The sequence below is a fragment of the Agelaius tricolor genome, unplaced genomic scaffold, assembly GCF_023055355.1.
Source record: "Agelaius tricolor isolate 1412-34295 unplaced genomic scaffold, bAgeTri1.0.p SCAF_1, whole genome shotgun sequence".
NCBI lineage: Eukaryota > Metazoa > Chordata > Aves > Passeriformes > Icteridae > Agelaius > Agelaius tricolor.
This window is the reverse complement of record NW_027269261.1, coordinates 66,987,699-67,011,213: the sequence shown is the minus strand read 5'-3', so window position 1 is coordinate 67,011,213 and position 23,515 is coordinate 66,987,699. Positions and strand designations below refer to the sequence as shown.

Below are 23,515 nucleotides of genomic sequence, written 5' to 3'. Positions count from 1 at the left end.
ACCGATGAATCTCGACTTCTTCTTTGGGTGCAGGGCTGGGAAAAAAAGACTTTCTAATACCTTGGAGGTCATCTCAACCACAGAAACCCGAGATGTTCCTGTGTCACCTGCTCTAGGTGACCCTGCCTTGTCAGGGGGGTTGGACTAGATGACCCTCAGGGGCCTCTTCCAACCCTAACAGTTCTGTAATTCTCTAAGAAAACAAGGACAGTATAGGTTATTCACTTTCAAGATAATAATAAATTTAAAGAAGAGAATATTTGGTTAGTGTTGTTGGAGAAAGTACAAATGGCCATTGTCAATAAACAGCCTTCATTGTGGTCAGCCACATGTACATCTCAACCAGCAAAAGCCCCACTGAGGGCTCTTGTACAGGCAGTGAAATCAGACAAACTCTACAACACATTTCAGCTCTAATTAAAAAAAACAGTAATAATAATTAAAAAAAAAAAGACAGGGAACCTTGTTACTTGTTATAACATATTATTACATGTACATGTTGCCACTTCTTACTGGTAGCAGGTAACAGCAGCTGGGCTGAGACCAAGGCTGTGTAACAAATAATTTAGTTTTTGTTCCCTTCAAAATTGCTCACTTGAGCATAGCTATTCTGCTATGCCACCACTTTACCACACCATTAAGACAAACAAAGGGAGAGAGATTATCATGAGGACTGTACAGGTCTGGTGAGAATGAACCCAAGGTAAGAGATGCCCTCATTTAGCATGATGTAAACAGACTGAGGGAAAAATAGGAGAAGAAGGTACAAAACACAGTGATAAAATCAGAGTTAACTTGGGGCTACACTGACCTTAGTTGTTGATATTTCAGTTTAAAAGAAGTGTTTTGATACGAAGAGGGTAAGGTGGCTTTGTGGGTAGGGTGCTGTGCTAGGACCTGGGGTTTTGTCCAACCCTTATCCAGACATCTTGCATTACACCAAACAACTTTAAACCTATCCTATAACTTGGGTTTCTCTGAGGCTGCTCCTTCTCTACTTCCCAGTCATGTTGTGGTAACAAGTCCACGGCCAAGAGGAAGATGTTCAACAGCTGGTTGTGAAGGCCAGGTAAGAAAAGAAAACGCGCCCACCAAACCAGTTGTGTGGCAATCTCAGAATTTTAATTCAAGTTTAATTAAAGTTAAAGATTGTGTGGCAATCTCAGAATTTTAATTCAAGTTAATTCAAGTACAGGTCCACAATGGCTACATATTAAATACATCATGCTTTGTTCAGTTTGGTCACAAGATCAGTGCTCTTGGAGAGAAGGCTGACATGGAAAGGCCCATGGCTTGGTGAGACACAAGCACCGCTGCAGTTGTCAGAGTGCTGCAGCCTGGAGTGTGCACAGGACTGAGCAGGAGTGCCAGCAAAGCTGCATGTGGGGCCTGAAGAGCTGGAAAGAACACCAGCAGCAGCAGTGAAGACCCCTACCTCCCTGGTTTCAAAGACAGCAGGATGTCCAGTGTGGAGGACAATGAATGGCAAAGCATCACACATCAAAACATGCACCTGTGAGCAAGACACTGCATACAGCAATGGCAGCAGAGGAATCCTTTGTGGATAACCACACACAGCCAGGGAAATAAAGCACCTCTAGCAGCCATGCTTTGAAATATTACTGACAAAATGGGTAAAGGTCATCAGCTTTACCTGAAAACAATTGGTATACAGACAAATAAATACTACTGTACTAAATACTGAGATAAAACTTCCATTAAGCTCGAGAGCCTGGGTATGTGAGAAGAAAGGGCAGATAATTTCAATCTTTTTTACTGATATCTGTGCCACAACAATTAACATTGCTCTCCCCTGCCCTGCCCCTTCTCTTTGCTGCCCTGCTCTCTTCACCTTTCAACCAGGTGACTGGTACAGCTGACTCATCAAAGCCACTTTTACCCTGTCTTCTTCTAAAACAAAAGGCACAAAATATCCCCAGGCAAGGGTTTCTCCCAATATTTCTTTCATTTGTTCCTTCTGTGCTTTCTGTCTTCAGGCTTCCTTAAAAATGTGATTCCTATTTCTGTCACAGCATCACCCTTCAGCCTGTCCTGGAGGAAGGAAACTTCTGCTGCTAAGTGAACCTGGAAAGAATCAGGTTGATTAGTTAAGCAAAAAAATGTCCAGTTTTCCACCCTCCTAATGAGCTTTTTCTCTCTCTCTTACCACAAGAGGACCCCCTTTCCCAGGTTTCATAGGAAATGGATATCTAAATTGTTTTAAAATAGCTTTCCCAACTAAGCTAACACAAAGGAAGTTTATAGACACTGGAATTTATATAGCACATTACCCTTCTCCCCAGTGCTTTGCTTTCTTCTAAAAAACCTAAATTGCATACTTAATGATTTTGTGATCACAGAATTTCCAAGTCATGTACTAAGAGTTATGATATAATACTTTTGTTACTGGGTTGTGTATCAGATGCTATAATTCTGAGACTGATGTATGTACATAACACCACAGGGTTGAGGTTTTTGTCTCTTGAAATATAAGATCTATGCAGAATCGCATACTGACAAAAAAAAGCAGCCCAAAAGTAATCTCCCTGAAGAAGCTCTACAGGTCAGAAATTTTCAATTTATGCCCTTTATTTATTTCTTTACAAAAAACCTTACGTTTAAGAACAAAATTTGGATTGCCATCTGATACACTTCTGATGCTTTGGTTTTAACATTATACTCATCCACACTTCGTTCTCTCTTTCAGCAGGTACCACAGTAACCTAAGAGTATTATTTATCTTGACATATTTGGAAAGCATCTGGGATGACTATTACTGGCTACAGCTGTGCAGGGAACTGTTATAGGGTCCAAGAGCAGTGGAGGAACCCAACATGCCCCTCTGTCCCTCCACTTTAAGTGTTACCTGTCTTCTTGATCCCACCTGGCTTTTGCACCCAAGTCAGCCACTGAACAGACTGAACAGCCAGGCAGGGACACTGTGGAAGGGAGATAATCCCATGTGCTTCTCTACCTCAGGATCCAGGATCAGCCTTGTCCTCTTTTATCTAGATACAGACATTTAACCCAGGAGGTTAAACAATACTATATTTCCTACTTTTATCTGAACAAATGATTTTGTTTTCCTGTGCTTCTGTGAATTAGGAAAGAATGGAGAAAACAGATGTGCACCTCCTTACCATTTCCAAGGCACCTCGAATCACACCACAGAGGAGGTTACAATAGCAGAGTGACGCTCGTTCCGCTGGCAGCTCCTCCACAAAATCCACCAGTGGGTTTTTGTCCAGGATTAAGGAGAATTCATTCCCTGTGACACTATTGCAGCTCACACTAGGGGTGACTCCAAGATACATCTTGAAAGCAACCTGCAAAAGAATGAAACTCTGCCGCTTAAATGTGTTGCGTGCAAACCAGAGGTGAAATTTTAGAGAGAAGTATCCTGTAGACCAATTTTACCCCAGGAAATAAGGGGGGAGAGCCAGACAGGCTAGAAATCAAAGTACACTTGTCTCTTCTGTGATCAGCTTGAACCAGCAATGCAAATCTAGAGCTGTGTGATGCTGCAGGAAAACAACAGAGAGCTGTTCTTCTTTGAAGTTCCTACATTTACAACCCGACACAAAGTGGTTTTACTGTTATCACTCATCTCCTTTCAGTCATGTCATACTCCCTTGGGACCATTAGCATCTATATTAGGTCATTCACTACCTCACCAGCAACTTTTATAATCACAGCTCAAGATCTCCCGCAACTCTGATCTTTCCATTTGCAGTCACTTCATAAAACAAACAGCCCACCGAGAACAAGGCTTCCAAGACTGCAAACTCAGTTGGTCCCACAGAGCACTGCCTGCTTTCTTTCCTCGCCGGGTGAATGCCGCTGTGGATGTGCCACATCTGGCCTGCCAGCGTTCTGCAGCAGTGACATCACGGCGCTATCTCGGCAGGGCGGGGGCAGGCGGGGAGAGCCGGGCTGCGCCTCCTCGGAGAGCTCTGCCCCGCCTCACGCCGCTGCCAGCGGAGAGAAACCGTCCCGGCTTTCACCTCCTTAGTGAGTACCAGAGATGGATGCATTCCAAACAATCCTGAAGTTCTTTATGAACCGGAAAACCGCTATAGGTTACAGTTTTATGGCGCTGCTGACAATGGGAGGTGAACGTGTGTTTTCTCTTGTTGCTTTCAGATGCCCTTGCAGCAGCGAAAACTTCAGGTACGGTTTGGTATTTCTCTTCTCGCCAGCTCTTGTTTTGCTGGTTATCGGATACTTCTTGAACAGCAAGACCTGGAAACTCTTTACAGGCTGCTGGGTGAATCCCAGGAAAATATTCCCCAGAGGGAATATCTGCCATTTCTTTTACGTCTTTGGACAAATCACTTTAAATGCTCTGGTAGCCCCAGTGATGTGGCTTTCCGTGGCTTTGCTCAACGGGACTTTTTACGAATGTGCCATGAGTGGCTTGAAAAATCCTGCCTACTTACAAGCAGTTTGCCACAGCAAATCGGAGAGCTGCTTTGAAGAGCTGCACAAGGTAGCCTGTGACAAAAGTTCCCTGCCCTTTTCAGAGAGTGATGAACTGAAAAGAACACTTCAAGCACAGTCCCAGGTAAGAAAAATGATAAACAAAGAGCATTATCCAGGCTGTACTGCTGCTTTGATTTATCTGTGGAAGATCCTGATGTCAGAAGTTTTGTTAAAACTGTTGGCTTCATGTAAACAATGTTTTGGCATACAATCAATCCATCTTTTGGTTCAGTTTGAGCTGTTCCATATTTCTTAGGGGTCCTCACTGATGGCGGGGTCAATAAGACAAGAAAACCTAAAGCTTTCTTCCTGAATGGAGATTGCTCTAAGGAGGGAAAAAAACCCAAACCCAACTGGATTGTTTTGGAGGCTGAATTAACAGATATCACTGCATTAATGGGGTCTGTTCCTATTAAAAAATTCATGCCACGCTCTCCTATTTTAAATCATTGTGATAACTGTAGGTCAGTAACAGCAGAAAAATACTGGAAAATAAGATTTGTGAAATATCTTTTGACTGCTTAAATAATATGCTTCTATTTGTGTTCCTCTTTTTTGTGATGACAAATGTAAGCATGTTTTTGTCCTGCTTGGAGGAAGTGAGAAACAATAAAGCAAGCAGATCATGCAAAGCTGAGATCTTACTACTTTCTACAGTATTTGTGCAGTACAATTTTGCTCTCGGCATTGTAATGCAAATAAATTCAGAGGCAAATAATCAAAACGGTGGAGAGAATAAAAAAAAAGCTACAGAAAAAGGAAAACACTTTGTGGAGCCAGCAAGTTTTTTGTATCCATCTGGAACAATTTCCTTTCCAAGAGCTGGTTTTATTTTTAAGTCCTCATGCAAACAGGACAATGACTGCACTGCAGACAAAGCAATTTGTTTGTTAGTTTTAGAAGGCAACAACAAATAGTGCTTGAGACTTTAAGGTGTATGTATAGGAAATACTGAAAGACCAAGGATTCAGTATTACCATGAGAATATATGAGTTCAAGAGCTGCAAGAAAGTGAAAAACTGCTAAAAAGAGCAATTTCTCAAGTACCCATAGAAATTGCTAGTCAGTACAAAGTGATTGGGAAACATAAAGGAAAGCTCTAACTATTCTTCTATACCAATTCCTAAGAATGGTTGTTTGTCAAACTTCTCTGTTTCACAGACTTCCCTGAAGAAACTTTCGATATTACATCAGCTAAACACAGATTTTTACTGGTGGTTATTTTTTTAACATCAGTGCAAGAGTTCACATGAGAGTTCACTCTCCATATCATCACCATTAGAGCATGGGAAATCAGTTCCATCCAATCAGTTCATACAAGCCTCTAAGCCCTAGAATATTTGTCCCACACTGGAACTTTTTCCAGTGTTTGAAAACAAGTTTAATTTTTTTTTTTTTAACTTATCACAGTGGATCAGACAAGTGAAACTATTGGCTAGGTCAGTGGCACAAGGCAGGAAAAAATTGTGTTCCCACTGCTGCTCTCCTTAGAGGAGAACATCCCACAATAACCAGTTTGAGCACATTTTTCCATTCTCTCCTCTTGCTGAGGAAGTAATTATGGAAGTAGCTCTTTCTTTGAAAATGTTCTTGACAGAATTTTGTCCACATCTGAAGCTGCTACAGAAAAAAGGAGTTAAGTGATGCTGGTTAATTATGTAGTTGTTTTGTTGGAGGTTTTCTCTAATAAAAAGAAGTCAGAAAACAAAACATCTAACAGTGGTCACAGTTTAAAAGGCTGGTTGATCTGGGACAAAAGTTACTTGCCCTTTTTGGTTTTGTAGTTCTTCATGATTTAAAATTAGTAATTCTTGTTGGGTAGTTTTATGTAATGCTTTCAGGAGTTAGAAAACACTTTACTCTTTACCAAAGAGACACCAAAAGGAGCAGTATTGAGAAGCCTCTATGCTGATGGATTTACTCTTTCTCTTCAGTTCTGTCTTGGTTTGAAAAGACAGGTGTTTGCTAAAGAAGGCAGGAGCCTTCCTTGCAATGGAAAATATAAACTCCCTCCCTCCAAATTATTATAATTTTGAAATTAAGGGGCTCTCAGGAAAAGATATGGGAATAGGAATAACAGTTCTTTATAGGAAAATTAAAAATAAAAAATTATTAGTACAAGAAAAGAAAAGAAACCACTGCCAGAGTCAGAATACAACTTGACACCCTGTGGGTCAGGGTGTTGGTAGCAGTCCCATTAAATGGTGACTGAAGTCCTCCTGCAGTGGCAGGCGTGGTTCTGCTGAAACAGTGATCCTGTAGAGGGGTGAAGGTTTTCTCTGAAGGTCTGATGGTGGTGTAGATGGGCCTGGTCTTCCCCTGGGAATCCAGTGGAGAAGACAGTTGCTCCTCTGGGTATCCAGTGGGAGAAGGCTGCTCCTCTTTGAATCCAGTGGAAAAGGCTGACTGTGTTGTTCCTAATCTTAGATTATATCCAGGTAGGAATGCTTGGCTCCTCCCCCTGGGCAGAGCTTCTCACAATGGGATGATGTAATTTTTATCAGTTATGCAGTGCAACTCAATGGCCCATGAACAGCAGATATCTCCTGGAGGGAGGATTGGTTGTAGAAGAGATAAAGAGAACTGCCCAATTAACAGAAGATTACTGCCCCACCTTTAACAGATGGGAATAGAATACACACCCCCATTTCCAACCTAAGACAAGTCCCCATGTGGATGTCCCACTAACATCAAGGCCAGCACCAAATGCAAACAAAGTGTGGTCACTTTGTCAGACATTCATGATTCAAGTAGCATTTTCACTTGGGTCTTTTTTAACCTGAAACTGATTTCTTTTGCCTTCCCAGATTTTAGGCTGGTGTGTGATAGTTACCACAGCTCTCCTCTCCCTGCTAACCACCTGCTGTGCCAGCTGCCAGTCAAAAGTCAGCCACCTCCAGCTGATGTTCTGGAGAGTGTATGAGGGGACGGAGAAGGAGCAACTGGAGCAGATTTTCCAGCTGTATGCCACCAAGCTGAGCGAGCGAAACCTGAAGTGCTTTTTTGAAAACAAGGAACCAGAACCCATTTCCCTGCCAGCTTTTCAGGCATGGGAAGATGCTTCCCAGCTCTACTCTTTCAGCAGCAGCAAACAGCATTATAGCACGATTCACAAGCTAGTTGAAGAAGGCCAGAAAGGAACCAGTGAGGAAAGAGAGACAATGCTGGACCTTGCGGATAGAAGGGAAGTACCATAGATCAAGTATATTTTCAGATTTTTTTATATCTTGTTAATAGGCATATTTCTATCTGGTTTCATCTCTATGTTTTTTTTTCACAATGGCCTCTTTCTTCTTCATCATGTTTCCTCCCAGTTAGTTACTTGCTCCGAAAGGATGGAATGAAATTATTTCCCTACACGAGTGAAAAGGCTGCAGCACTCCATAGCACCCAGGGCTCATGTCACTAGCTCAGCATCAAGAGCTGAGAGTACAAAGAAAGGAGTAATGGCTTCTACAAGAGGGTTTTAGCAATATGCTATGTAAAATATGCTAAAAATGCTATGTAAAATAGTGTGCTTGTCCTATGTAAATCTAGAGACTGTCAACAAGTAAAGTCATTTAAAGTGTGTGAATATAATAACAAGATACGTGTGCCTTCCTGACAGCCAACACACAGAAAGTAAAGGTTTTCTGTCCAGGTCATTTCCAGGCCAATTGCAGGTACAGCCTTGTTTTGAGGCACCAGCAATCCCTCAAGGCTTCTCTGTCTTTGGATATTTTGCCTCTGTAGCACATCTCCCTGTTATCTGCTCCCAGTCTAGACTTTTTCTTTGTATAGTTATAAAGTTCTAGTTTTCAGCAAGTTTCAGGCACTGGGTGCAGCCTGTAGTGCTCTGTAATATTGTTGTTTCTGGGCCTGCAGCCAGTGTACAATAGAAGGCCTAGAAGGAAATTCCACTTTTTAAGACAAGAAAACATTTTTTCAGAAAACTGACTTTCATTTTTTTGAAGATCCTTGGAAAACTTGGTCTCTGGAGCAAGAAGAACCAGCAGGTGAGGCAACTGAATGGTCAGTGCCTCTGACAAATACATTTCATCCCAGAGCCCTGTGCTTTACGTCACTCACTTGGAATTCATCACATGGCTCAGGGTGTTCAGAGTATTCGCAAATGCTGTATAAAAGGAGAACAAAATTACTTTCCCTGGGGTAGCTGGGCAGGCTTTTGTGCAGCATTTTATTGCCAGTCTCTCTGAGTCTGCAAAGAATCATAGTTTTGCTGTGCTTGAATCATGCTCTTCTCAGCAAACCAGGATATCCTGCCCAGCTGTTCTCATATTCATTTGGTTTCTTCAGTGGGTAAAAACATCTATATACAGACCATTACTCTTTATGAAATAAAAGACAAGTGCTAATTCAACTCTCTGCTTAGAATTTTCTCCTTATGTTTTCAAGAACTTGTGACCTTTGAGACAATGTTTTAAAGTTCTTTCATCCCAGATGACCCACTTAGCATCATACTTAAAACATGTTATATGCTTAAATGAGCCTGCTGCAGCTGAAAGCACAGATGCAACACTGCTGTAATGAAAGTCACAACAGCAGATGCCTGTTGTGTAGGCACATACATCAACCATTTTCTCCCCAGGAGCCTCTCTTGGTATAGCATCTACCTACTTCCAGGCTATATGACCCCTCCTATTAGTCTGATTTTATCTTTCCTCATGAGAACTGCCCCAATATCTTCTGTCCAGCCCCATTTCACCTCCTCCCTGCATACAAAGGGAGGTAACATACCTGTTAATAGGACAGCCCCGCTGCCTGGGCCAAACTTCCCTTTTCAAAACTGTCTATCCACCTCCTTCCTCAGAAAATCAAAGCAAGTAGGGATGCAATGGGGAGGACAGCAAGTAGGTTAATGAGTTGATGAAAGAAGTACAGGGAACAAGTGGGTGGAGGTAAATTAAGGCCTCCAGTGTGATATAATAGCTGGTACACAGAAGCACAGCTGGTAGAGGGACAAGTAGGAGGACAGAGTGATCCCATTTAGAGCTTTTGGTATCCTCTTTTCCCTCAGAAGAAAGCTTAGGGCTCTGCACCTAAGTGGCCCAGGCCATCTGAAATGGCAGTACTTCCCAGCCCTATATTCTGCTTTATTGTGGAGGGGCAAATCCAAGATGAATTTCCCTCTCCTCCTCCTTGCCTGCTTCATGTTTGCAGGTAGCTCATGTTGAGAGTGTCTCCACCCTCAGGAGCTGCTGAACATTCTGTGCTGCAATGTGTGCCTGGTAGGAGCCCATCTCTCCCTGATCCCCATTCCCAGGGCTGTGTGACTCTTTTACCAAAATGCCTGTGGCTTAATGCAATCTCGATGTGGATCCTAGAATACTTCTATGAAAACAGACTGAAATTACAGCCAGTTTGACCCTCTGTTTTCAACTGGCACGTGGGTTTGAAAAATGTAACTTCGTCCTTCAAGGGGCTATTGCAAAATCCGCTTTCTATCAACGTTGTTCCTGAATCCAGCAGCTACCATGGCAGAAAGAGACAGACTATTGTCAGCACTGTCCAAAACAAACTGGAGAGAGAGAAAAACACCCAACAAATAAAACCAAACAGCAAGATCAACATTTTCTGCTGGAAAATTTAGATTTTGCATTAATTCTGATACCCATCAAAATATGAATGTGCAAGAAAAAAGAAACTTCTGTTCAATCTTCTGTGGTCTGTCCTTTGGTTTAGTCTTTAAATTCTCTTAGCTCTTCTTCCACTACACATCTGCTGCTCCATCAAACTTGAAGTGTTTGTTATAAGAATAAAGACTTTTTAAACATGCTAAGCCCTCATATGCTCTCAATTTAGTTTCAGCTGTACTTTACATTATGGTATGATGCATCTGTCCAAATTCTATTGTTAAAAATTCTTGTGTAAAAGAGAACTTGCATGGAAACTATGCAAAAGAAGTAGCTGGTTTGCAATGGAGCACCAAATTAAGGCCAAATTGCAAAGCTGTAAACTGAAAATTATGAAAATGTCTTGGCAGCAACAATAATTTAGGTGCATAGATAAGCAAATCAATGAATAAAAGGATTTTTTTCTTAAAACCAGGCTATAACTGAACAGCAACTACTTTAAAACTACCATTTACAGCTTCTCAGAGCATAAAACAAAGGTCTTTTCAGCCTTTGTGACTCCAAAAGACTAGAAGGTAAAATGAATGAGGTGGTTTAAAACATGCATCCCATAAATGTGTCTCATTTTTATCCATGAAATGGAAGAAAAAAGAATATCTGTTTAGACACGTACATAGGCTTGCCAGCAAAATGATGCCCATATAAAGTAAAACCTCACTTTTGAAAATGTTGTTTACAATGCTATGACATTATACGTTGCTTAATGAGAAAATAAGATCTAAGCAGTCTGAATTAAAAATCTATTCTCTGCCCTTTCTCAAAAAACTCAGTCAGCATTCCATCTCTCTCAAGCAGCAAGAATAAAAATTGTTAACATTTTGATGGTGCTCAAACACAGCCTAGAATTACTGAAATATTTAGGAAGCCACTAACTTTTCAGTCCCTCTACATACTACTGGGGACTTTTCACTTCCACACTTTTTATGCAAAAGTCATGACACCAAGTAAGTAAGTACAGACTGTTAAAAAAATTGAAACCATGATTTCAGACAACGTAATAACAAGATTAATGAAGGGCCAGAATTCATCTGCTTAAAAGGGGAAAGGCAGCCAAAGTAATATTTCTGCTAGCATATTTTTCATTCTTAGTATTTTTCCAGTTAGTGTTTGGAAAGAGTAAGATATATTAAAGTTGTTGTCATCTGTTGTCAATTCCAAACTTGTCTTCTGACCTTTTCTTTACTCTCCACAGTGCAGCACTTCAATGTCCTGTTTACTGTCTACCATAGTAGGCAACCTGCTTATGCATTTCCCTCTCCCTGCTGAGATCTAAACACCAACATTTGCCAGCTTCATAAATTCTGTCAGCTTCTGTCAGACCTTCAAACTGGCCATGAGTCAATATGCAGGGACCTGGTGTGGCAGCACCTTCCATGACACAGAGACGGACTTTTCCTGTCCTACAGCTCTGGACAGGGGCGACATGATTGGATTACCCCATCCTTTGTCATCCCCCTCCAGGAAGCTCTCTTCAAAGACCTCCAGAGATGTTAATTTCCTGTGTTCACAGAGTACTGAGTGTCCACAGTAAAGCCCATCTCTGCAGCCACTGCTTTTCAGGAACAGATCTATCCTTAGGCACAGCACTGTTTAATCCAGCAGTGGAGCCTGTGAGCCAGCACCAGCTTGCTGTGGACCAGAGGGTATGGTCAGGCTGCTTCCACCTCTGGCACACACAAACACCTCCTGGTGCTGGTGAATGTAATATAAATATTAGATCTAAAACCAGAAGCTGTTTTTTGCAACTCATTTGATCAGATCAATTACATCAAGGTCTTTGAGGAGAACTTGAATTAAAAATTAGATTTTGCAGGATTATCGAGAAAAATTATCAACCTCATTTCAAAAGTAATCCTCAGTTATACTCAGATCCAAATTCTGAGTACCATCTTGGGCATTACTTCTTTAGCTGGGCTTTGTTCTTAATATCATTCCTCAATTGGTTTCCATTTCTTACCCCAATTTGCTAGAAAGCCTACTTTTACACCCAACAAATAAAAAGCCTGTTTCATCTTTTTTTTTAATTCAATCCCAACTGTAACCCTGCCAAGTCACAGGACCAGCATGAGAAGACAGTGAACACCATGGGAACTCAGTGTAGAAGGGCTCACTTTGGCTCCTCATCAAAACTTGTTGGCCTTTCTCCAGGCCAGTATAGGTTAGCAGTAAAGCCCAGGCTTTGCAGTCTGAAGCAGCGGTGGAAGTTTTAAGCTCCCAGTCACTGATTTAGGTGCACCTTTCCTCCAGTATTTATTTCTTAATCTGGGAAGCAGGCTTTGTAGTTCTCATTTTATACTTTTTTTTCTTTTGCTTCATCTCTTTCCATTTCCACAGGGAACACCCACAGCCTGATCTTACAGACTTCTTTGTTTTCCAAAGAACTGAAGGATAATAGCTATGTTAACAGGTGGTTTGGCTTTAACTATTTGAATTGCTGAACTGTCTTAATTACTTTAACTTTGAACTGGTTTTACTCATCCTCAAACAGATTTATAACTCTGAAGACTTAATGCAGTTAAGTATTTAAGCACTTTCTCCTGGCTGGGAACACTTCTGCTGAAGAGTTAAGGAGATCATGTAAACAGCTTCATGATTCTGAACTAAAAAGTTTGATAGAGTATTTGCAGCTCCTTACTGGGTCCCTTTAGTCATGTTTTGTTGGTATGCGTCTCAGACAAATCTGCTTGAAGATTATTTAAAAATTGTTTTGCCAAAGAAATATGAAAATACTGTCTATATCACATTTTGCCTCAGAAGTGTTATACTCCTACTACAGAACTCCTTTGAGTTTGCTAAAAATAGTCTTTCAAAGGGACAGTGTGTGCTTTAATGTTTGTCCCAATCTTTCCAAGTAATTTTTTACTTCTCTTAATAAGTCTCTTTGGAAGTACAAGCTGCAGAGAAACAGTATCTTTTTCCATTGTTAATTTCTCACTGCACTTTGCTGTTGAATACCATGTACTTAAGAATGAAGGTTCAGCTGTAATAATCCATTTATAAAGAAGGGAACTATGAGGAATAAGACCCAGAAAACCAGGTATCTGACATGTATGTGAAAATAAAGTACCAATACCACCTGAAGAAGAATGTAAAACTGAACAAAAATTTGATTTTGCAGCCTGGAATAATTTTGTTAAATGAGGCAGTGTATTTTAAAACAGTGATTGAAATGCTGCTTGTCTCATCCGTTTCATTCAGCTGTCTTCACCATTTCCAATGAGTCCCTATCCCAGCTCAGCTTCTTACCCTGAGGAACTTTGTTATGTATTCTTATTTAAATTTCTCTTTGAAATTCCTTGGAATTCTAACTTGCCAGTGGGGGCAAACAATCTTTAGAAACCTGTGTCTTTGTTGTCTGACAGAAGTGTGAACGGCTACTCAATAAAAGGGAAATTTCCATCAAAGTAAGTGAAAGTACATGCTCTGATTTTATCTTTTTGATTTTATTATTAAATTTGTGGGTAGTCAGGAAAATGTTTCTCTCGTTTTACTTTTTTACAGTTCTTCTTTGCTACCACTGAGATTTTTCATTTTGCAGAAAATCCTGCCATTTATTCTTAATATTACCATTTTAAAGTAATAAGATATCTAAGATAATTATGGCAATGATGAGAAGAGACAAATGGCAGAAGTAAAAAAATCAAAGTTTACAATCTGTATGAGACAGTTAAGACTTATGCTGCTAAAAGGGAAAAAAGGAAGGGAGTACATAATTTTAAGCTAAGATCACTGAATCTAATGACACTTTAGAAAATGCAAATCTTATTTACCTGTGCAATCATGTCTGCTGTTTCAGAGTAACTACGGCACTTTTTCACAGCTGAACGAGCCAAAAAGTCATCAATGAGCCTTATGCCAATGCTGTATCCCCTGAGGAGGAAACAAGGAAAGGCAACATTGTAAATGGGGAACTTCTTTCCACCTGCCATCTCCCTAATGCGTCTCTTGCGCTTCCTCAGCAAAACAGCTGCATGATCCTAATTGAGGGACTTAATGACAACACATTTTGCTGGTCTACATTCTTCTTTCTAGCACATTTTACAGCACAGTGGAACTGCTGTTCCTGTAGTCATTTAAGGAATCATACTTCTTTAAGCCTGATAGTCCTGGCAAGGATGATATGAACTGTCCACACAGTTTGCACATTGTCTATACGTATGGACACGAGCCCTAGGCACCCTTGTTGCAGTATTCAGATGCCATAGGAAATGCACTCACACCTGATCTCTTTCACTTTCTCCTCTTACCTCTTCACCTCATTTATCATTTTTCCTTCACAATTACCTGTTTGTCTTTTTTTCTAACATGTTATCTCCCTTCATCTAACTAGCTGACAAAAAAAAAAAAAAACCCAGAAGTTGTTAGTTAACACACGTTACCAATAGGTAAAGGCTTTATAAAGGGAGGGCCTTGGAACGTGGCTCCAGCCTGCGGCTTTGGCTAAGTAGAAGGGAGCTTATGGGAGAGTGACCCGGCTGGAATAAGGGTAGAGAAATGTGAGAGATGAGAAGTGAGAGATGTGAGACGCGCTGTGTGACTGCCACATGTCCACATCCTGTCTGCATTGTGGTGTATGGTGGTTGGTTGACTTGGGCTTGTTGTGCCTTAAAACTGTGTGAACTGGTTAGTGGCTAACTGCTTCAAAAGGCTGGGTTTTTGGCAATAAGGAGCACTCCTTTGTACCTGCCTGGGGTCCCTGCGTCGCTCATTACCACAACAAATGCAGGGTTCTTGTACACTGCCATGTCCATTTTGTATTTAAAATACTACAATTAAAAAAAGAAAAACAAACAAAAAGGGATGGAAGGTAATGGAATTTTTATAAAACAAATATTAATTTAGCTCTGACACATTAACAAAGGTCAATAACTTCTTAGCTTGCAAAACAGCTGTGACTCCAAACATTTTCTGAAAAATGGAAAGACATAGACACAAACATTTTATAAGAATGGGTACTCAGCTCAGAAATGTTTTCAGGAAATTCTTCATTCCCAGTTACGTGGATGTTGGCAGTGTCTGCTTGTTTGTTGGGGGCCCTACACCCTCAGTGAAGCAGCCTGAACTCTGTGGAGTTTCTTACTGGTTTGTGTACAACATCTTTGGCTAGAAGACAGTGAGCTGATGACAAGACCAAAAAGTGGATTTGGCAGTGTGAAGATTAAAGTTGCAGTATGTCATGTGTCCAGAAACAATTAAATATTTATCTATTGCCTAAGTATCAATAACATTGGCAAATGTGTCATCAGCATTTATCAAGGTATGTATTAGTGACATACAAGACTACTTAGATACATTTCAACTTTTATGCCCTAGATTTGCAAAGTCAAATTAATAACAGACTGGTAAGCAGCTACTTGGCAACTGTACAGTGAGAAAGACCCTTCTCACTACAGACTATATATGTACACCAAGAGAGAGAGATAAGTACACTGTCCCCAGCTGTCACAGGTCTGCTGAGATGTGAGGTTTCTTTGTGAAGCTGGGCTGTTTTATAATCACAGAAGTAAAGAACACATTGTTTTATTGAAACCTGTCATTATATGATCAAGTCTTCCTCAAAATAAAAAGATTTTATAGAAACAACTGCAATAATGAAAACATACGGAGCAAAATCTGTCTCCACACCTTCCAAAACTGCTCTCTAGTAATTTCTACCATGGCGTCATTGAAGAAGCCTGTGCATATTTTAAATGTATGATTTTCACCAGATCTGAATGAGAGATGAATACAAAAAAGTATCTGAGGGATGTTATCCCTTATAAGTTTGTGAATAAATTACTTTTCTTTTTCCCAAACAATGATTTTTTAAAAATTTACTCTCATGGGTAGTTATTGTACTACAGCTAGATTACAAACTTTCAGGTTCATAGTAAAGTGGTAAGGTTATTCTGTCCACTGTGATTTCTGTAAATCCATTTTGCATGTCCACTTTGCCCAGAAATATAAGCCTAACTCTTCTGCCATAGGCCTTACTATATGTTCTTGTTGACTAGCTAAAAAGTTGTTTCTTGCTGATTCTCCATTATAATGTCATTTTTATGGTAGCAATGCCTAGGAATCTCAGTCAGGATGACAGGGCTTGTAAACATTGGATCTTCATTTTCCAAGGAGGTTATCCATGTAAAAATTCACCTTCATTGATATTTTGTGCTATCTCACTCATTGCTGTATGGTCTTTTAAAGGTGAGAGGCTCATTTGTCCCTACCCCAGTGAGGGATATAGGATATGAAATTTAGAAGATTATATTAATAATTAGCATAACTAAAGGATCAGCAAGGAACAAGTGTAAGCTATGAAAGCAATCCTGACACTTTTCCTCAGAAAATTAAAAAGCTAATCTTAATTCACCAATTAGTGTTGTTTCTGTTGAGAGAATATTGAACCTTTTCCCTGTCTTCTCTATAACCACTGACAGAATGCTGGAACTTGTGAGATAACAAACAAAAAGCTGAAAGGTAATATATATGTAAACAAACAGCATTCTGGATAAAACTGAACATTTAAAGCAGTACTTACATTCTATCTAAACAGGCATTGACATCTTCATCTTTTTCATACTCCTTGCAGAGCTGGGCTACCAAGGCCCCATATGTGAGTACAAAAAGTTCTCTGCTCTGTCAGAAAATAAGAAAATCAAAAATGAAGCAAGCTAAAATCCAACTCTTCCATGTTTTAAAGCTGCTGCTCATTAAAAGCAAGTAAAAAATAACATTTAAATTAATAAAGAAATTTTTGTCCATGGATGTATAATCACTGAAATCCACATTTCAAGCATGACAGAATCTATATTGATCCTCACTTGAGATGGTAAGGGATTTTGGTTGTCATAAGTATGATTTCTTGGTATACTCAGAGTTACTATTATCAGTAATTCTTGCATCTTGAGTGTATGTAAGCTGGATTGACAAATTCTGTCAAATGCCATCCAAGATTAATTACAAACAGCAGCAGGAAAAGAGGCAATGAGCTATTAATCCTTCTGCAGTACCACAACAATTCACAAAGGTAGGGTTGATCTGAGTCAAATTATTAGCTGCTTTCTCTAAAAAAGTAAAAAGTAGATAAAATTTAGCTCAGAATAATGAAAAAAATAGTATAATTCAGGACAAGGGTAAAGAATAACAACAAGATGAAAGGGATGGGGAGGATTGCAGCTCCCATGGAACATGGAGAGCAACTGAAGATGCCAAAGGTCCTGCACAAGGTCTGCACTAGTCCTTCCACAAGTACTACTGTGGGGTCTTCAGGTGTCCAAAAATTTGGAGGAGAGTTTCCTTTTCTCCCTGCCCTGTCAGATCACATCTGTGCACTGCAGAACTGTCTGTATTTAGCAGGAGTAGCAGCTGTCCTTTAAGTGAGAGATTGGGCTGACTCTTACTAAACTTCTTGGACATCAATTAATTAAAGTGCTATAGCCCTCTGGCATGTGGTCAGATCAGTGCTGCTTTTTGTCTTTAGCCTGTGGAAAAATAATAGTGAATACCAATAAAAACAACAGAACAAATCACACTAGCAAAGTAAGAACAGCTGGGTGGAAAGTTCTGCTTCCTTCGCATCAGAAGTTTGGAGTTTAATCAGTGTTGCTGTTTTAACAAGTCACTGTTCAAAATCTTAAGTAGAATCATTTTCCAAACTCATTTTAGTGATAACTCCTGTTTAAAAAAATATTCTACTCTTGGCCAAATTCTCAGTAACAAGTTTTCAATGGAGTAAATGGATGTCAAACAGGTCCTGTATTACTTTGCTATTATTGTTCAGCAAAAAGTCTCTTTTGCAACAAGAAAATTACCTCAGAGAAAGTTAAGCATAATGTATCAATGTAATCAAATTTATCAGCCACATTTGCAATCCATTGAAATAAACTTAGGTATATTAACTGTAATTTTATTACACTCTTCTATTTGTTTTTCAGTGGAGACCCTCTGTCCTCTTTTCAGAAATTGATACAACATTGTCTTAAAGTCTTCAGGAATTTTTCCACTGTCCAGTTCCTGTCAAAAATCACCATTCACCACAGAGAAGGCCCTAAGGCTCTTAAATCCTGAAGAAAGGTTTGTTTGGAGTCAAACCATTCAAGCATAGAACAGAGATCTCCTTCTCTCTGTGTTTCATTGAATGGCTATCTAACCACAGAGGTATGTAAAATTACCTGCCATTTACATCTTAGACCATAAACACTTGAAGCACTTAGACTTCTGTTTCTGAGCAGATTGCATTCTCAGAAACTTTGTGCCCCTCTCTCCCAAGCCTGTACAGAATCCCAGCAATAGGAATAGCATCCATAAATGCTGTCAGCAGCTCAGCTCTTGTACTATCAATCTTACCCCCATCCTTTCAGTACTTTCAGATTGTTCAGAAATAGGAATGTATAAAATGCATCAATAAAATAATAAGTTACCCTTGCTCCATGCACTATTTTAATAACACATTACAAAAATGTCTTACTATTTTGTGGTTCTCCTGCTTTCTTCCTGGTGACCGAGACATGCTGCTTGTGTAACTCCTGATGTATTTGATTGTCAGTTTATATCTTTTCTTCCTCAAGCAGCACAGTCTTCTCTCAATCCTCTTTCTCTTCTCTTTTCTCCTCTCTGCTCTTCTGTCTTTTGCATGAGATGTGTTTGCTGCAGTCTGTAATGCTGCTGATGCTCCTCCTATTCTCTGCATGCACTGAGCCCTTTGGGAGGAATTTGACTGGCAACAGATCTCCCACTGTCCACAACAGAAATAATCACTCTGCCCATAGAAATTGTTTGTAATCAAATACACAGCTAGCACAAATGGGAGGTCAAACAGAAGAGGTCTTACATTTATAGGGACAGTAAATTTATTTTGTTGTTTCTATCAGACTTTGGTGTTTGGAGAGCTAACAAAAACTTCAGCTCTAAAGCATAAAAACACAATTGCAAGATACTGCTGTACAAGGGAAATAAAAATTGATTGTTTTCAATCTAAAGAAGCTATAGTAGTCTGCCAACTCTTACTGCTGTAGTCTGGAGAGTTAATATCTGCCTAAGTTGGGGAAGTGTGGCTTTTAAGGCACTGCTACCACCATGTTCATGTAAATCTGCCAGGGCAGATTGAAAGAACTCAGCTTCCCAGAGGAATAAATTCTGTACCTGTACAGCTGCCAGCTTGTGCAAATGGCACTTTCACTAACCATGTTCCTAAGGGGTGTATAGAATTATTATTCTCTCATTCTTAACCTGTTATAGCCCCTATTTCTTAATATCCTTGCAATGAACATCCAGGCTTAGTTCATCTATTTTCCCCTGTGGTAAATTTGGCCTATGTGGTAGTTTTGATTTGCAATGAACTTCAACGATGGTCACTGGTGAATTTAGAAATTAATCAGGTAGTTGTCATTCCTTATAGGACTTACCTGCACATACATTCCAACTGAGTCTTCTCAGGAAAGGAAGTAAAAATATATGGCCTCCTCTGAATGCCATGCTGTTATTTAATTTCTGTTAACTAATAGATCCAGTGCTAGAATACAATTACATATATTTACTGATACAGATACACAGAAGGCATTCAGATGTGATTAATTTGAGATAAGGAAGATTATTTTAAAAATGGTAGTTGAAAGTTATGACACAATTCAACCAGGAAAAATAAGGATTTTCAGTTTTTTCTGTGTAAAACTCAGTAATCCAAATTGCTTTTATTTCACACAGAATGAACTTGTATTGACAATTTTACAATGTAATTGCCTCTTCCATTTTTTTTTCACATGCTCTTCTGACCCTGTAAAACCTTACTCCATTTTATAAGTGAAACAATTGTAGGTACTTCTCATATCTAAATTTTAATAAATTTTAAAACTAAGGCATTACAATTCTCTAGATACTTGCATTTCTAAACTGAGTCTGCGATGAGTTTGTTTCTCTGATTGTCTCCAACTGGTGACAAGCATCAAATATGCCCCACATTGCAACAATAATCCCATATTCCACAAGAAAGTGTACTGCATTACATTAAAAAAAAACCCAACCTGTAAAAGATTATAATTAGCATAATTCAGCTTTAGAGAACCCACCACAAAGCACTTAAGACTACTCATAAATGAGCACAATTCTATTTATGTGGTTCAGAATATATATGGATTAATTACTTCAGCCTGCATTATTAATACCATAATCATGAGGAACCTTGTGCACCAGACAGTGCAATGGCAAGGACACATCAACATCCTTTGAAAAATACAGACATGCCCATGTGCACACAAGTAAATTTACACATATATTGCTGTGTATTGAGCAGAATGTACTGCATTTCAAAAGGTTTGCACATTATTAAGAAAACAAAGCTGAAATGGTGTGTCTAAATAAACTGGATTCAATGGGTCCAGTGAGGGAAACAAGTCCTTGGTGGACTGTCTTGCAGCCCTGTGAAAAGAGTAGAGGTAGGCACACATCTGGCACCTGTTTTAATCCTAAGCATATACTTCTTAGAAGTAATCCAAGGCAATTGGAATAGTGAGAAAGTGGGAATCACCCTCCACCTCCCTTTCTGTCCTGTTTTTCAGGCGACATATTTAGTGTTCAGCCCCAAGGTGAGTCTTCACAGGGCTTGAGCATTAGACTACGCCAGTTCTCTCAATTCCCATCAAACTAAAAAACAAAAACCAAATACAAAATATATCCTGAAGCTCAAAAGCACACATAAAAGCATGCATCAGCACTCTGTCTCTTGCAATGGACTGCCTATTATGGGAAAACTGACACCTGCAGAGGTAAGTACATGATAAGTGCAACACAGAAGTAAATCATAAATTAGTTATTGCCTAATTAGAAACCACCCCCCCCAAAAAAAAGGTGAAAAAATTCTTTGAGCCAAAACAAGAATGCAACAACCACAAAAGGTGAGTGTCCAAATTAGTAAAATACAGGATCAAGCTTTCCTTTGCTCTCCATTTTTCAGATGGATAGACCTTGTATTAAATTTTCTCTGACAGAAAATAGAATCACAAGAAGGTAGGTGTTGAGGATTTGAAGGTGTGTGAAAAAAAGAACTTGAACACAGGTTTCTCATATCACACGAGTGCTTTTACTAGGAGTCCAGTGTGGCTGCTGCTCTTGCCATGTTTCCAAGTAAAGCAATGCCATTGCTGTCACTTTGCTGTAGTACCCTGGGAAGCATTCTCAGTTTGACCTGCTGAGACTTCCTTGTTTAGGCTATGTTTCTCAAGAGGGTGTTTTGACATTTGAGCGCCTCCTTTCTGCTCTCTGCAGGAACCTAAAATCTCATAAATTTGCCTATAAAACACAGCTGAATTCTGAAGTGAAATATGTAAGCTTTAAAAAAATCATTAACAGATTTCTGTCCTTCCCTAAGCATAAAACTTGTTATTTTTTTCATCAGTGCTTGTCCTAGTTATGGGGACAGGAACTTCTCCAAAGGCCAAAGAGACCATGAAAATTACTTGTCAGCCTGCATCCAGACCATGACCTGGCAGCTCACAGGACATGGGCAGTGTTCCTTTCTACTCCCACAAGAAATCTGTCATGCAGGTGCTTTCATACCATGCTTGCTAACATGCACAGGTGGGCTTGACATCCATGCAAAAGAGCTCAAAATGCAGCTAGAGGAGCTACAGAACATGGGCCTTTTGACTGCTAACTCAGTGGTGAAAACACACGACCAGGATTCAGTCTCCTCCTCCAGACTTCAGATGGAAAATAGAGGATCACTTCCCTCTTCCTCCTTAACTTTGCCTGGCCATCAGATAACAAAATTCTGGTCTTTTTTTTGATCCAATAAATATCAAAATCCTCTCTGTGGTGAAACTAAGCACAACTGGTACAACTATGGCAGGAAAGTTGGAGAACACAGCTTCTTTGCAGCACAGTCACATCTCATCACTAATAATAACTGAGCTTTTGGAAGAAAGAGATGAGTGAATGAGTTTTTACTAGATCAGGTGGAGAAGGGAGCTGAAATCTCTGTTTTGCCATGGTTGCTTTATTTCAATAAAAAGGAGAATAAAAATTGTTTGCTGTGTATGGGAAGGTGAAATCTGTCTTCCAAACATCATGTTTCAAAAGAAATGACAAATGATTCTCACTCCTTAAAAAAAAAAAAAAATCTCTCATTCTCATAAGAGAATTTACTGGCAGTGAGTTCAAGCTGACAGAGCCCTGCAATATGAAAAACAAAACCATGACTAAGGTTTGTCCATGGATCCTATTTGCCTGAGATGTCAGCTATAAGCATCTTTTTGCCTCATAGGCCAGCCAGCTGTCACCTCAGGTAGTGGTATTTTGGATTGCATCCAGTCCTAATTCTTCCTTGGAATTGGACAAAGAGCCTAAATGTCTACCTCAGGACCCTGGGTTCCTCTGCAAAGGCAAGTACTTAAAGTTTGATGTGCCACCCAAGCTCTTAATTGGAACCAACCCTGTAATTTGTTCCATAATAGGATGACCCAGCAGGATCATTTACAGCAGGCAATGAAAGCAAATGCCAAGGAATGAAAATGCAGAAGCACAAAGTTGTTGTATTGATTGTATAAATTGCCTCATTCAACAGCCTTAGGCTGACTATTAATATTTCAGTGTTGGATACCACTTCAGTTTCACATCTAATGTGTTTCTTGAGTAAACAAGTGATGCTTGGGAAAGCCTTCTTCCCTTATAAACAAAAGAAGACACAGGTTCCAAAAGTAATCTCAGAAGGAATCAGAGATTTTAAAATGAACTGAGGCATAACAGAAGACTCTTATAAAATAATTTTGTGATAGCCTGATAGGTTTATTTCACTGATTTTTTTTTCCCCAAATATAATGTCACTAGTACAAAAAAAAGTTACTGAAAATCCTGTGTAACTGAAAGAAAATGAAGGTTTAAAATGGAAATATTCAGACAGCTCTATTGTGCTTTAACTGTGTCCAAACAACTAAGGAAGGTAACAAGTTCCAGAAAAGCTGTGATAAAGTGCTGCTGGATGTTTCAGCATGTTTCTGTACTGCTTTTAATTTTGTGTAACAGCATCACATTGTTTGAGAGCCAGTTACCAGCAAGAACCTCCTTCTCAGATGGGGACGGGGGATGAGACAAGCAGGTGTCCACCCTAACAGTGCACTGGAGGAACAGGGTCCTGCCCAGTGAACAGGCAAGGCACGTGTAACAGGCCATCCCTGTGTGCAACAGCTGCCATCCAGGCAGACACCATGGGTGCTAAAACTGCTGTTTGAGATCAAATTTATTATTAGCAACCCTCTCTGCAAGGGGAGAGAAGAGGCTGTGCAGACCTATTATACCACACAACCAAGTCCCCCCATGCTGGAGATAGACATCTGTAATGGGAAGGCAAATTTCCCCATAAACTTTCTGGCTAACTTTTACCTTTTTCCTTTTCTTGATAAGAATGTTTATATGACAGACTGTCAGACTTT

General features: G+C 39.8%; 2 protein-coding genes across 2 annotated transcripts; one reads left to right on the top strand and one right to left on the bottom strand.

Moving 5' to 3' along the window:
* Positions 1-1,106: 1,106 nt before the first annotated feature.
* Positions 1,107-19,510, bottom strand: TRAPPC3L (trafficking protein particle complex subunit 3L). Its single transcript, XM_071437333.1, has 5 exons — positions 19,499-19,510; positions 16,633-16,730; positions 13,886-13,985; positions 3,141-3,326; positions 1,107-2,085 (listed from the first exon to the last, which is right to left on the bottom strand). Exons 1-5 carry the CDS (start codon positions 19,508-19,510, stop codon positions 1,966-1,968), a joined length of 516 nt encoding a protein of 171 aa, XP_071293434.1. The 3' UTR covers positions 1,107-1,965.
* Positions 3,951-14,906, top strand: LOC139595171 (calcium homeostasis modulator protein 5-like). Its single transcript, XM_071438222.1, has 2 exons — positions 3,951-4,564; positions 7,290-14,906. Exons 1-2 carry the CDS (start codon positions 4,025-4,027, stop codon positions 7,677-7,679), a joined length of 930 nt encoding a protein of 309 aa, XP_071294323.1. The 5' UTR covers positions 3,951-4,024; the 3' UTR covers positions 7,680-14,906.
* Positions 19,511-23,515: the final 4,005 nt, after the last annotated feature.